Genomic DNA, 15,362 nt, shown 5'->3' with positions numbered 1-15,362 from the left:
AGTGAGAAAGCCAACCATCCGCCCAGAACTAAAACCCTAGCAGCAACTCAAAGCAATTTTCTGGCTATTTTGTTGATTTAATCCCTGGTTTGCGATGCTCAAGCACAGCGGAGCAAGTGTGTGTGTGTGTGTGTGGTGTGTGTGTGTGTGTGTGTGTGTGTGTGTGTGTGTGTGTGTGTGGGTGTGTGTGTGTGTGTGTGTGTGTGTGTGTGTGTGTGTGTGTGTGTGTGTGTGTGTGTGCGTGATGCCTGCATGTATGCCTGTGAGGTGGGGGTTAGCTTTTTCTCAGCGCTCCCATCAGCAGGCTACATTAGTGCTCTTACTGTGCGTCCATCACGGAGGCACTCATCCCTGTCTGTCTAATCAGGGGCTGGCTGCTGAAGCTGAGATCAGCCGTGGGATCCCATTCGCTCTATCCCTGGGACTGGAGCTCATCTGTCAGACAGCCTAATCACACGTCAGCGCAGGTTCAGGAGACTGAGCAGAGAGCAGCAGAGCAGAGGCTCCTCACATCACAGGAGCTGCTGCTCATGACCTCCCTGTGCCAGTGGCTGTCCTGGCTGTCAGACTCCCGCTCTCTGTGTGTGGAGAAGATTTATGACTCGCTGCACACCGTTAGTATATTCTGTGCCACTCTGACCTAGTCTGTCTGCGGCAAGGCGTAACCCCCTTTTCATCACCCCACGATAATGGAACTCCCTCCATTATATATCCATGGCTGAGTCCCAAAGGGCACCCTAATCCCTATATAGTGCACTACTTTAGACCAGGTCAGAAGGAGTGCACTACATAGGGAATAGAGTGCCCTTTGGGACGTACCCGTACGGAACATGTCTAGGGGCTCATGTCTAGTTAATGTTGAATTGGTGTTGAGTCGCAACAATTGTCTCTTTTTGGAACATATGGAGAACATTTTATTTTGACTGCTGAAAGCAATCCTACTTTTAGAGCAACCTGTGTATCTGTTCTTACTGAAGGTGAGAAACACCAAATAGATGGTGTCAGCATTTTGACAAAGTGCAGAAGAGTTGGTGTGTAATTAGCTGGGGGGAAAAAACAATTTTTTGAAGGCAGAAAATCCATTGTTAAATGTGTATTTACCCTCTCCCTTATACTGACCAATAATGAGAAGGTAAAAAAACGTGTTGAATTGTATGTCACGCTTAACTTACAGAAAGTGACTTAATAGTTACTTAATTCCTGCTTGTTCAGCATTGTCTTTACACACCCCTTCCATATGCCAAGATTTGTTCTTGTGTTGATAAAGAACATGTAATGTATGCTCCACGTTCAAGCTCTGTTGCCCACAGAGGGGCATATGATCACTAACATGGATTCTTTATGTAACAACAAGTTCAAAGGACAGACCACAAGGTTTTACTGCCAGTCTCCAAACCATAACTCAATCTCAGCACATTTTCCAGCAGACCGTTACTCTTAAAAGAAACAACATGTCTCGGGAGCCTAGAGAAACAGCCCAGTAACTTCTGGTGTGGAAAGAATCATGTTACCAAATTGAACTGAACGTTCGTCTGGTGAGCATCCCAAATGGCACCCTATTCCCTTTACAGTGCAAAACTTTCAACCCCTACTCAAAAGTAGTGCACTATAAAGGGAATAGGGTGCCATTTTGGGATGCAGCCCTGAACACCCGGGCCAACCCCGCGCGGTGCGCTGCAGGGCTCGCCGGAACCCTGCAGATGGTCTCCCCTCACCGGTTTTAATCTGTCAGCTTGGGTTGTGGTCTGGGGCGTCGGGAAGGGGAGGGAGAAGGTTAGTTCCATTTTCCCCACTCCCCACATGCAGGTGTTGCCTGCTGTTCATGGCAGCCTGTCATGAGAAACCCGGACAGAGAATAAAATCCCGCAGCACTCAAGGTCACAACTCGCCACCCCTGCAGTAATTGCCCCTGCAGTGTTGGTCCTCAGAGAAAATGTCTGTCTCCTCCGCTGTGAGCAGGGGGGTTGAGATGGGGTGCAGGCAGGCAAGGAGACAACTAGGCAGAAAGGCAGGGCAGGCAGACAGGCAGACAGGCAGCAACAGGATCATGTATTAAATGAGATTGGAATGTTAATTGCTTTTAGTAGGATACTTTGACATTTCACTGTAGCCACATGGTCTGAAGTGAATCAGGCTGTTGTGTGTTGGTCACTGTCGGATCTATACTGGCTAGTAAGGGCAAACCAGAAATGTCAAGATGAACAATGAGTTGCATAACTTGAGAATTGAGAGTGGGTTGAGATTGTGCATTCAATATTTTATAAATAGATAAAGTAGCTACTGTTCTACAATCTCTCTCCTGTTATTTTCCCTACTCTCTCTTACATACAGTTTATCTGAACCTTCTGCTTCGATTCACACTGTGCTTTCTCTTTTTCTTTGATTCTAGGACACAAGGGCGTCTTCGCCATCTCCCAGATAGAACGACTCCATTCTCCTGACAGATCACAAGCTCTCCCAGCAGGACTTGACAGGACCTGGCCATTATGGTGATGAAAGGCCTGCTCCTAGGCTGTGTGACCGTGACCGTGTTGCTCCAGCTCTCCAGCGCCGGCCTGGTCAAGAAGATCATCCGCCACCGCAGAGAGACCCTGAGAGACCCCTCTGAGAACATGACCCTGCCCCACCCTGACCAGCCAGTGGTCTTCAACCACATCTACAACATCAATGTCCCCTCCAGCTCCCTGTGTTCCGTAGATGTGGAGAGCCCCGGAGGAACTGAGATCAAGCCCAAAGGAAGTCCAGTCCAGTCGGACATGCAGACCACAGAGCACCTGGAGCACACGGTGGACGGGGAGAACCAGATCGTGTTCACCCACCGCATCAACATTCCCAAGCAGGCGTGCGGCTGTGACAACCACATGCACGACATGAAGGACATCCTGAGCAGGCTGGAGATGCTGGAGTCTGAGCTGTCCAGCCTCAGAGAACAGTGTGGCAGTGGAACCAGCTGCTGTGGAGCTCAGATTACAGGTACAGTATAGTACAGTTGGTCTACAGACACTCTAGGCCAGTGTTTCCCAATCCTGGTCCTGACACACCTGATTCAACGAAAGGTTTTGATAATGAGTTGATTAATTGAATAAGGTATGTTAGAGCTATGACAAAAACAAAAGGACCAGGATTTGGAAACGCTGCTCTCGGGGCAGTTAGTTGTAGTTTCGACTTAGATAACATTTTTAGATTGGTCTTAATTCTTCTAAAGATCAATAACCCCTATTCAGACTTGTCTTTGTCTTTTTGCATAATATTTGTGATCGAACTTTTACTATTATAATCACCTAAATTGAATTTTGTGTTGCTCCCTCCATGTTTCCTCAGGTGAGGTGGCCACCAAGCCTTACTGTAACGGCCGTGGTAACTTCAGCACTGAGACCTGCAGCTGTGTGTGTGAGCCCGGCTGGAAGGGACCCAACTGCACCGAGCCTGAGTGCCCCAACTTCTGCCAGGACCAGGGGCGCTGCATCGACGGCAAGTGTGTCTGCTTCGAGGGCTTCGATGGAGATGACTGCAGCATGGAGCTGTGTCAGGTGGACTGTGGGGACAACGGGGAGTGCATCGACGCCATGTGTATCTGTGAGGAAGGCTTCACAGGGAACGACTGCTCCCAGACCAACTGCCTGAACAACTGCCTGGGGCGAGGCCGCTGCGTGGATGATGAGTGTGTGTGTGACGAGCCGTGGACGGGCTACGACTGCTCCGAGCTCATCTGTCCCAACGACTGCTACGACCGCGGCCGCTGCGTCAACGGAACCTGCTTCTGCGAGGAGGGCTTTACCGGAGTGGACTGTGGAGAGCCTATCTGCCCCAGCAACTGTAACAACCGCGGGGTGTGCGTCAATGGCCAGTGTGTGTGTCACTCCGGCTACAGCGGGGAAGACTGCTCCAAGCTCACCTGCCCCAACGATTGTACTGAGAGAGGCCACTGTTTCAACGGGAGGTGCATCTGCGACCCAGGCTTCGAGGGAGTGGACTGTTCCATTTTGTCCTGCCCAGACAACTGCAGCAACAGAGGCCAGTGTGTCAATGGAGAGTGTGTCTGCAATGCAGGATTCGAGGGCGAGGACTGCTCTGAAATCTCCTGCCCTATGAAGTGTCTGAACCAAGGGAGCTGTGTGAACGGACAGTGTGTGTGCAGTAAAGGCTTCGCGGGGGATGACTGCAGCATCAAGACCTGCCCCAAAGACTGCCTGGGACACGGCGAGTGTGTTGACGGCAAGTGTGTGTGCTTTGTGGGCTTCACAGGCAAAGAATGCAGCGAGCTGACTTGTCCCAACAACTGTCTGAACCGTGGCCACTGTGTCAATGGCCAGTGTGTGTGCAACCAGGGCTTTGCTGGGGAGGACTGCAATGAGAAGACGTGTCCCAATAACTGCCTGGAGAGGGGTTACTGCGTGGATGGGAAGTGTGTGTGCTTCGAGGGGTTCCAGGGCCTGGACTGTTCTCTGCTGACCTGTCCAGGAGACTGCGAGGACCAGGGGAAATGTATGAACGGAGTGTGTCTGTGTAACGAGGGCTTCATCGGAGAAGACTGCTCTGAGGGTAAGAGACACAGGATGCGTCCCAAATGGCACCCTATTCCCTTTATAGTGCACTATGTTCAGGGGTGTAAAATACTTAAGCAAAAATATTTTAAAATACTGCTTAAGTAGTTTTTTGGGGGTATCAGTACTTCACTTTACTATTTATATTTTTGACAACTTTTTATTTTACTCCACTACATTACTCCATACATTTTCCCTGACACCCAAAGGTACTCGTTACATTTTGAATGCTTAACAGGGCAGGAAAATGGTCAAATTCACACACTTATTAAGAGAACATCCATGGTCATCCCTACTGCCTCTGATTTGGCAGACTCACTAAACACAAATGCTTAATTTGTAAATTATGTGTTAGTGTTGGTGTGCCCAACTATCCGTAAATCTTTTTTTTTTATCGTGCCGTCTGGTTTGCCATACATAAGGAATGTGAAATTATTTATACTTTTACTTTTACTTTTGATACTTAAGTATATTTAAAATCAAATACTTTTAGACTTTTACACAAGTAGTATTTTACTGGGTGACTTTCACTTTTATTTGAGTCATTTTCTGTTAAGAAGTAAGGATACTTTAACGCAAGTATGACAATTGGATACTTTTCCCACCACTGACTATATTTGACCAGGGCCAATAGGGCTCTGGTACATAGTAGTGCACTATATAGGAGAAAGAGAGATCCTTTGGTTGATGAGAGTATTGTTTGTTGTGATGTCATTTGTTTATGTAACATTTTAGTCATTTAGCAGACACTCTTATCCAGAGCAACTTACAGTAGTGAATACAGACATTTCATACATTTTTTTTCTATATATTTTTTTCTTTTCGTACTGGTCCCCCGTGGGAATCAAACCCACAACCCTGGCGTTGCAAACACCATGCTCTACCAACTGAGCCACACGGGACCACAGGGGAAATGGCTGATATTTTTAAGGAACATTTCCACATGATGACATTCATTGAAATGCTGACATGTCTGGCCTCACAACATTGTTTATATTGCTTTAAATGAATAATATTGCAGTTTAATGTGGTTGTCGAATGATGACATATGGGTTGAAGTTTTCCAAGGCTATTGGCTTCATCATGGAGAATTGATGGTTTGGTTGAAGTTAGGTCATTAGTCGCCGCAAAAAATAACTCAGATCAGAGAAAAATGTGAAATTATACTGTTGAAACCCACCCTCCATTGAACTGTAGTTGTGTTGCTGTAATTTTCATACAAAAAAATGATTCACTTAACCTATCTTGACATTTTAATTTCCCTGCTTCCATGATATAAACAAGCTTCCATGATATAAACAACAAAAAACAATTATCACTTCTAAAAAGATGAATATGTCCCCTAACATGTTGTGTTTTTTTGTCTCTCCAGTGTCTCCACCCAAGGACCTGACAGTGCTAGAGGTCACCCCGGAGACAGTCGACCTCTCCTGGGTTAATGAGATGCAGGTGTCAGAGTACCTGGTCACCTATGTGCCAACCGCCCTTGGAGGCCTGGAGCTGGACATGCGTGTGCCTGGGGACAAGAAGACTGCCACCATCAGTGAGCTGGAGCCTGGTGTGGAGTACGTGATCAGTGTCTTCGCTGTCCTCAACAACAAGAGGAGTGTCCCTGTCAGTGCCAGAGTGGCAACACGTAAGTCAGGAGTAGCGTAACTTTGACCCAAGATGCTGACCTTGGGTCAGTTTAGCATTTTCCCCACTAATGGTTAAGGTTAGGATTTGGGGAGGGGAAGCCGTTCCTAGATCTGTACCTTGGGGAAAATTCACCCCGGAGCCATAAGACACCTCTACGGTGCCCACATTCGGACGTTCTCTGTCTCAGCAGGCACTCATGATAAGGCTGACTAAAGTCTGACTGAGACTGTCCTAATATGGACACTGTACAACCTTAAGCTTTGATGCCTGACTGCTATGGGGTAATGCAAAAGTGCCATTCATTAAGGGCAGTCAATAAAAATCCAATGTAACTTTAAATATCAACAAATTGATTGCAGGGCTTATGCGAAAATCTGTTGCCAATGTAATTTCATTAAATCACTAATTTGTACCTGGGATGGTGTAGTTTTTCAATGTTGCCCTTAATCTACCCGTCATTGGAACCAGCTGGCCGTGAGTCCATGTCTGCGTCTCAATGGCGCCCTATTCCTTATAGTGGACTACCTTGACCAGCGCCCATAGGGCTGGCTCTGGTCTAATCAGTGTACTGTATAGGGAATAGGGTGCCATTTGAGATGTAGCCATGTGCTGGGTGTCCTGAGGGTTAAGTAAACAGAACATCAAATATGGTCTTATTTGTCTGTCTCATCCCCTTAGATCTCCCTGAGCCTGAGGGACTCAAGTTCACATCAGTGAAGGAGACTGCAGTAGAGGTTCAGTGGGACCCTTTGGACATCCCCTTTGATGGCTGGAACCTCATCTTCAGAAACACTGTGAGTTAGCAACAGTAGATGCCTCATCTTCAGAAACACTGTGAGTTAGCAACAGTAGATGCCTCATCTTCAGAAACACTGTGGGTTAACAACAGTAGATGCCTCATCTTCAGAAACACTGTGAGATAGCAACAGTAGACCCCTCATCTTCAGAAACAGTGTGAGTGGGCAGCACGCCCCTCTCCTGTCTCCCATGGTGCATTGCATGTTGTTAATGGAGCTCCCTCTACCTATTCCACAAGGAGGAGGTTGAGATCTTCAGAAGCCCACAGCCTATCATTATCCCTGTTTCCCTGTGGAAGAAACCATATACGCCCCATAACAGGACAGACACCCACTCCAAGCTTCAGTAATTGCCCTAGCTATGTGTCTGCGTCCCAAATGGCACATCAGTCTCTATATAGTGCACTACTTTTGACCAGAGCCCTATAGGTCTATGGGTCCTGGTCAAAAGTAGTGCACTATATAGGGAATAGGGTGTAGGGTGCCATTTGGGAGGGAGATTATGTGAAAAAGGGTTAGTATTTCATGGAAAATAGTTTAGGCGAGACAGTATTCAAAGACTGTTTTCTTTAAGTCTCTAAGTTTAAATGTGAATAAATGTTCTGCGAGGCTTCTATTGGCAGCTCTAATGGCCATGTACTGCAGCCATGAGGCACAGAATGATTATTGTTTCTAAAAGCTTTTTTTCTTTTCAAGAGCCTATGAGAAATAGTCCTAGGACATGAAGGCCACAGTTAACTACGTTCAGTTCCCCCCACACACCCTACTATAGTTCCACCATCACAGACAGGACCCCTGAGTATGATGTGGCTGACCTATTCCCACACCAAGTGTTTGTCCCAAATGGCTCCCTACTCCCTATATAGTGCACTACTTTTGACCTGAGCCCAATTGGCCCTGGTCAAAAGTAGCGCACTGTAAAGTGAATAGGGTGCTGTTTTGGGAAGCTGCCAAAGCCTAAGCTTGCCTTTGAGGTGGGTAATGATTGATACACTAGAAAGATAGGTACTTTATTAATCCCCAAGGGGAACTGTGCCATTATGAAACATGCCATATCATTTTAATGATTGGTGTTGTTTGGTGTCGGCAGAAAGAGGACAACGGGGAAATTCTGAACTCCCTGGGCAGCCCTGACACCATGTTTGAGCAGTCTGGGCTGGGACCTGGTCAGGAGTACGAGGTCAAACTGGAGGTGGTGAAGAACAACACCAGCGGACGCCCAGCACGCAAGAACGTTTTCACAAGTGAGTGTATTACTCCTCCAGGCAAATAACTTTCACTTGAAAAATGTACCTGAATGTTGAGCCTGAGGTAGATGGTAGCTTATAGGACGAACCCCCCTCCCCCCCCCCCAAGTATATGCACTTGGTGGCACTGTGATACCCAAGGTTTACAGAATCATATATACAGTAGGCCTTTGACTTAATGCCTCAAGGCTTGAATGTCTTATCTCTGAAGAATAATTAAATGTTCAGAATTCAATTTTTGTTCATGCCTGCCAATGCTGGCTACGCACAATTACAGGTAAATAACTAATTCAAAATATGGAGAGCTTCACACAGGGACCTGCCAGCATCAAGTGTACTGTAATCCTTGTATTCAAGACATATTTGCATGGGAATAAGCCATAAACCCCTCTTACGCCATTCTGACCACCTGCATACATTTTTAAATATGATTTCCAGCGATACAGAGAGACTCAGAAGCGGCTTTCAGCTGTCAAAGTTACACACAGAAACACATTGTCACCTTGATCCAATAGATTTCTTGAATATCCCCTCTGCTGCAGCTCTGAGATTGTGTCCTAAATGCCACCTTATTTCCTATGTAGTGCGCTACTTTTGACCAGGGTCCTATGGGACTAGTAGCGCACTATGTAGGCGACAGGGTACAGTTTGGGATGCAGTCGTACAGTCTGTCCAAAGCATCCTGAAGTTCCAACATTGAGTGATTAGCTCATTACTTTTCATATCATCGTCTTGATTTACTAGAGGCAGTAAAAAGCCATCACTACCCCCTTGGAAGGTTTAACAGTTATGAGGAAATAATATCTCCATCAGGGTGCTGCTATCAAGGCTAATGGCTTGTATCAGTGAGAAGTACTCTGGGTTTGGGATCAATATATCTACAGGTTTCAGGGTTGAAACTATACTCCACCTGCCAGCTTGGTTCCCACCAACCCTCTCACCAGCCAAGCTATTTTTAGGTGGCTCGAGGGGAGGTTAAAATACACTGCACCACCAACACATTCAAGACTAGTAGTCATCGAGAATGGTGTTTTATTATATATATATATATTTTTTAAAGCTTTGTGGAACATTCCAGCACTGAAATGGGATCTGAACAGAGTGTGAGCTTTTGACACTGGCCCAGAGAGTTCTGTTACAGCCAATCTGAATAAGTCAATTTCAATATGCTGAAGAAAATGTTCTTCATAAGGTTCTCTACTAACCTTTATGGCCTCACCTCCATCCCAAAGTAAGGTCAGACTCTCTCTGCTTATTTATGGTTTGAAAACTACCCCCGATTTGCCAGAGTAAACGGAGCAAGGCAAGGAGAAGACATTAGCTGACTGACTTTCTCCTCTGATAGACCTCCTCTTTAGGATCGGAGGGTAGTTTATAAATGAACGCGTTGACTGTCACTATTGGACTAGCATTTACAACGTGTGTGAAGTCTATGGAGCTGTTGAACAATGGAACCTGAGCACCATACACACACACGCACACACACAGCAGCACTGGGATGGGGTCCCCTATATCTCCATGTCACTCAAGGCTTCTTTATGTCTGCCATTAACACACATTGACATACTGTAGTGGGATTTGCATTCTGGGGGTCTAATTGCATGGAGTGATCCCCCCCCCCCCCCCCCCCTCACTCTCCCCCTCCCCTCCCCCCATGGTGTGTATGAGTGTGGGACGGAGGCACCACTTAGGAGACAATCGCAACCCTGGAACCGCACACATGCACGCACACACACACTCACACGCACACACACGCGCTCAAGCACACAGCCAGTCTCATTGGGGGTTAAATCTGTGTTAAGCTCCAATGCAGGTTCCATGTCTTATCTCCCTTTTGCAGAAGGTTTGACTTTCCTGAAGTTGCTGAATGTGACAAATCAATTCCATCACACTGTAGGGAAAGTGCCTTTCATGCTCCAGGTTTTGATGTGTACTGACATGAACAACCGCATGCATGGCTACATACTAGAAAATGCAGTGTTTTCACCCTATTTAGCACCCTATTCCCTATATAGTGGATTACCTTTGACCAGGTACCATAGGGCTCTAGTCAAAAGTAGTGCTCTATATAGGGAATAGCACTCTGTATTCATATAGCATCCTGTACTCACCCCACCCTCTTTTCTGGCCTCCACTCTCTGTAGAGATCGATTCGCCCAGAGAGGTGGATGTGCGTGACGTAACGGACACCACAGCGCTGGTGACCTGGTTTCTGCCGGTGGCCATGGTGGACGGGGTGAGCGTGACCTACGGGCCCAACGACAACCCCTCAGACAGGAACACAGTGGAGTTGTCCTCCAGCGACACACAGTACCACCTGGGCAGCCTGAACCCTGACACAGAGTATGAGGTGTCTCTCATGGCCAAGAGGGGAGAGATGACTAGTGTGCCTGTGTCTGAGAACTTCCTAACAGGTAAGACACGAGCAATGTCCCAATTGGCACCCTATTCCCTTTATAGTGCACTACTTTTTTTATCAAGGCTCATTACTGCTCTGGTCAAAAGTATTGCACTATATAGCAGTGTTGGGGTCAATTCCAATTTAATTTGAAATTCCAATTCAATTCTTGATATCACTCATGTAGTGGAGAATGTACATTGAATTCAATTCGAATTTCAACAATCGTCAATTTACGCAATTGGAATTTAATTGGAATTAGACTGTTTGAATTAGAATTGTAAAAACATTTTATCTTTGTAATTGAATTGAATAGAATTCACTATTTGTATATGTCCCAGTTAATATAACTAATGCAGTATCAAAAGTTGACTGCATGATTTGTTTAAGTCATTTCAACTTGTATTTCTATATTTCCAGTTTAGCTAGGCTGTCTGAACAGATCAGCCTGAAAGCCTGAGGGAATTTAATTGGAATTTGAATTGGTAGAAGTTCTGGGGATAATATTTAATCGGGAAAATAATTCTTGGAATTACCTAACATTGGAATTGAGAGGAATTGAATTATCTCAGAATTCAAATAATTTAATTAAATGGAATTTACAGGGATGGAATAGAATTAAAATTGAATTTGTGGAATTAACCCCAATCCTGCTATATAGGGAATAGAGTTCCATTTGGGATGCAGCCAAGGAACCTGGAACAAGCCTTTCATACAGCACTTGGGTTGCAAAATTCTGTAAAAAAAAAAAAGTGGCGGCCTGTTCTCAACTTGGTGTCTGGACCACACATGGTACTGTATTTACATAAGGATCATACCATTCCCACTCCGACTGATCTGTGACTGGATGTGTTCCAGACCTGGATGCCCCGGGGGATCTGCAGGCGGTAGAGCAGACTGACGAGAGCATCACTCTGGAGTGGAAGAACAGCCAGGCTAAAGTAGACAACTACCGCATCAAATACGGCCCCCTCTCTGGAGGAGACCACAGGGAGCTGCTGTTCCCTACCGGGCCCCTGGACACCACCCAGGCCAAGATCACTGGTAAGTGATCTCATTTGAATATCTGTAAAAGCCCGGCAAAGGCAAAGGGCTAAAATGCCTTAGTTATATCAATAAAGATGTTATTTTTATGTACTTCAACTGCCCTCCAAGAGTTTCTCTTCCAAACAACATCCTCTTCACTTCAGTTAGCTCCTCAATTCAATCAGCTTCGTTGGAGAGCGAGGTAGTGGCGGTGTTGCGTTCCCTTTGGTAAGACAGAACCCCTCCCACTAGTTCAGAGTTACAGGATGCTGTGGTGGTGGCGATGTTGAGTAATATCTGGTGGTGCTAGTCTTGTTTCCCACTCTACAGGAAGTGAGGAAGTGAACTGTGTTTCTAGTACAGTTTCAGTTTTTAGATACTTTTGTTTTCTTTGAGTTTACATTAACTCATTAACTCTTTAAAAAAAAAGTATTGAAAAATGATTTCTTTCAATGTGATAACAGCTTTAAAACAACCATGTTATCTTTGTGTAAATGAATAGATACAGTGAGGGGGAAAAAGTATTTGATCCCCTGCTGATTTTGTACGTTTGCCCACTGACAAAGAAATGATCCGTCTATAATTTTAATGGTAGGTTTATTTGAACAGTGACAGACAGAATAACAACAAAAAAATCCAGAAAAACGCATGTCAAAAATGTTATAAAATTATTTGCATTTTAATGAGGGAAATAAGTATTTGACCCCTCTGCAAAACATGACTTAGTACTTGGTGGCAAAACCCTTGTTGGCAATCACAGAGGTCAGACGTTTCTTGTAGTTGGCCACCAGGTTTGCACACATCTCAGGAGGGATTTTGTCCCACTCCTCTTTGCAGATCTTCTCCAAGTCATTAAGGTTTCGAGGCTGACGTTTGGCAACTCAAACCTTCAGCTCCCTCCACAGATTTTCTATGGGATTAAGGTCTGGAGACTGGCTAGGCCACTCCAGGACCTTAATGTGCTTCTTCTTGAGCCACTCCTTTGTTGCCTTGGCCGTGTGTTTTGGGTCATTGTCATGCTGGAATACCCATCCACGACCCATTTTCAATGCCCTGGCTGAGGGAAGGAGGTTCTCACCCAAGATTTGACGGTACATGGCCCCGTCCATCGTCCCTTTGATGCGGTGAAGATGTCCTGTCCCCTTAGCAGAAAAACACCCCCAAAGCATAATGTTTCCACCTCCATGTTTGACGGTGGGGATGGTGTTCTTGGGGTCATAGGCAGCATTCCTCCTCCTCCAAACACATCGAGTTGAGTTGATGCCAAAGAGCTCCATTTTGGCCTCATCTGACCACAACACTTTCACCCAGTTTGTCCTCTGAATCATTCAGATGCTCATTGGCAAACTTCAGACGGGCATGTATATGTGCTTTCTTGAGCAGGGGGACCTTGCGGGCGCTGCAGGATTTCAGTCGTTCACGGCATAGTGTGTTACCAATTGTTTTCTTGGTGACTATGGTCCCAGCTGCCTTGAGATCATTGACAAGATCCTCCCGTGTAGTTCTGAGCTGATTCCTCACCATTCTCATGGTCATTGCAACTCCACGAGGTGAGATCTTGCATGGAGCCCCAGGCCGAGGGAGATTGACAGTTCTTTCGTGTTTCTTCCATTTGCGAATAATCGCACCAACTGTTGTCACCTTCTCACCAAGCTGCTTGGCGATGGTCTTGTAGCCCATTCCAGCCTTGTGTAGGTCTACAATCTTGTCCCTGGCATCCTTGGAGAGCTCTTTGGCCTTGGCCATGGTGGAGAGTTTGGAATCTGATTAATTGATTGCTTCTGTGGACAGGTGTCTTTTATACAGGTAACAAGCTGAGATTAGGAGCACTCCCTTTAAGAGTGTGCTCCAAATCTCAGCTCGTTACTTTTATAAAAGACACCTGGGAGCCAGAAATCTTTTTGATTTGAGAGGGGGTCAAATACTTATTTCCCTCATTAAAATGCAAATCAATTTATAGCATTTTTGACATGTGTTTTTCTGGATTTTTTGGTTTTTATTCTGTCTCTCACTGTTCAAATAAACCTACCATTAGAATTATAGACTGATCATTTCTTTGTCAGTGGGCAAACATACAAAATCAGCAGGGGATCAAATATTTTTTTCCCTCACTGTATTGTTTTTCAATGTAAACGGTGGCGTCGCTCTGCCAACTATTCAGCCGCCAAGTATTTGTGGTCCTCTTTCAAAAATGTTCTGCATTATATTCAATGCACTTACAGTATTTCCAAATGGCCTGCTTTGTTTTTGTGTCGTGAAACGTTTGCCCGGCCACAAAAGCCCCCCAATTTATTAGAAAACAGCCAAAAGGAGAGTGCATTCGGGCCTTAAATGGAATCACACTGCTGCTTGTTTCAATGTGAGCTCCATCCTGGTCAAACAAGAAAAGCAGGGAGGGCCTTTTTTCATCCACATGCATCGGCTCCCAGAATGCACCATGCTTTGAGGTGCGCGGACGGACGTGTTTTTCTCAACCATGTGCCACTGCATTGAAGGATTAGGCTCCCTAGCTGAGAAAAAAAGGAAAAAGATTCCAAACCACTAATAGTGTCTTTGTCTGAGGCCCATTCTTTGTCCTTGGGAGGCCCATCCCCTGTATATAAGGCAGTGTGTGCATCCCAAATGGCATTCCATTATCTACATAGTGTTTTACTCCCTACATAGTGCACTACTCAAAAAAAGTGCACTCTGTAGGGAATAGGGTGCCATTTGGGAAACACACAGTGTTTCTATTTAGCTGACTGACGTCCCCCTCCGCTCCTCTCTGATCCTCACACACCTCAGCACTTTTTTCACACAGTTATTATCTGTAATTGCCTTCACGCTTGTGATTTTATTGATAATGAGTTTCCTCTGCATTAGGTGTAATTTCATGCTGCAAGACTCCTAGTGCTTGGCTGCCTAGTGACCTCTGTGGGAGTTAATAAAGGAAATAAGGGCAGTAGGACTGAGGGCTGTTAATTGCACCGCACACAGCGATCTCAAAAGCCTCTTATATCACAGCAAATGTTGTTTCTGGCCCATAGAGAGCCTCTTCTAGAGCCATCAGTGCACATAGAGGTTCCAAATACAGGATCCAGGATGAAGAGGCTGAAACCCAATTATGCTTGAATCTCTTTTAGGCAATTAAGACCTTGAAGAGCTTGAGTCTTTTTCATTGTTGTCGAAGCTATTAGCTGCAAACAGCTGAGTGTTTTTTCTATTACGCTATTTTCATAGATCCAAACCTGATCATTGGTCAATACAACAAAAATATGTTCCTCATACTCTGTTCGCATACATCCGGTACAATACGTGTTATTTGTCTGTGTGTTGCGTAGGCCTGAGACCTGGGACAGAGTATGGGATGGGAGTGACTGCTGTGAAGAGTGAGCGTGAGAGCCTTCCTACCACCACCAACGCCGTTACAGGTGAGATCTATTCACTTTTACTGTATTGTAAGTAAATACATGGTGTTGTTTACTGTCATGGATAGTAGTAGGAATCTACTAATTATAATTCCCATTCAACTATTTACCTCCTACAATCCACAAATAGTTATCTCCACTTGTCTTGCACCATTTGAAAACTACAGTCAGACATCCTAGTCTTGTTAGCCTGAAATACGCTCCTTCTATATTTCCTATTCTATATTCTATATTCTCCTTCTATATTATGTATTCTATATTCTATATTCATCGTCTATTTCATTGTCTTTGTTCTAAATTATCCT

The 15,362-nt window shown here is 45.3% G+C and overlaps 1 protein-coding gene across 4 annotated transcripts in view; it reads left to right on the top strand.

Annotated features, from left to right (window-relative positions):
* tncb (tenascin Cb) overlaps window positions 1-15,362 on the top strand; it is a 115,524-nt gene that overhangs the window by 76,768 nt on the left and 23,394 nt on the right. For all 4 annotated transcript variants that reach the window (XM_014171019.3, XM_045707106.2, XM_045707105.2 and 1 more), the window contains exons 2-9: window positions 2,390-2,973; window positions 3,322-4,542; window positions 5,917-6,180; window positions 6,861-6,976; window positions 8,070-8,223; window positions 10,371-10,640; window positions 11,483-11,668; window positions 14,971-15,060. In XM_014171019.3, the coding sequence (XP_014026494.1) occupies window positions 2,487-2,973; window positions 3,322-4,542; window positions 5,917-6,180; window positions 6,861-6,976; window positions 8,070-8,223; window positions 10,371-10,640; window positions 11,483-11,668; window positions 14,971-15,060 (2,788 nt within the window). In that variant the 5' untranslated portion in view covers window positions 2,390-2,486. The remainder of the gene's footprint in view (window positions 1-2,389; window positions 2,974-3,321; window positions 4,543-5,916; window positions 6,181-6,860; window positions 6,977-8,069; window positions 8,224-10,370; window positions 10,641-11,482; window positions 11,669-14,970; window positions 15,061-15,362) is intronic.

This window comes from Salmo salar, chromosome 24 (genome assembly GCF_965601325.2).
Source record: "Salmo salar chromosome 24, fSalSal1, whole genome shotgun sequence".
Lineage (NCBI taxonomy): Eukaryota > Metazoa > Chordata > Actinopteri > Salmoniformes > Salmonidae > Salmo > Salmo salar.
This window is presented reverse-complemented; position numbering and strand designations above follow the sequence as displayed.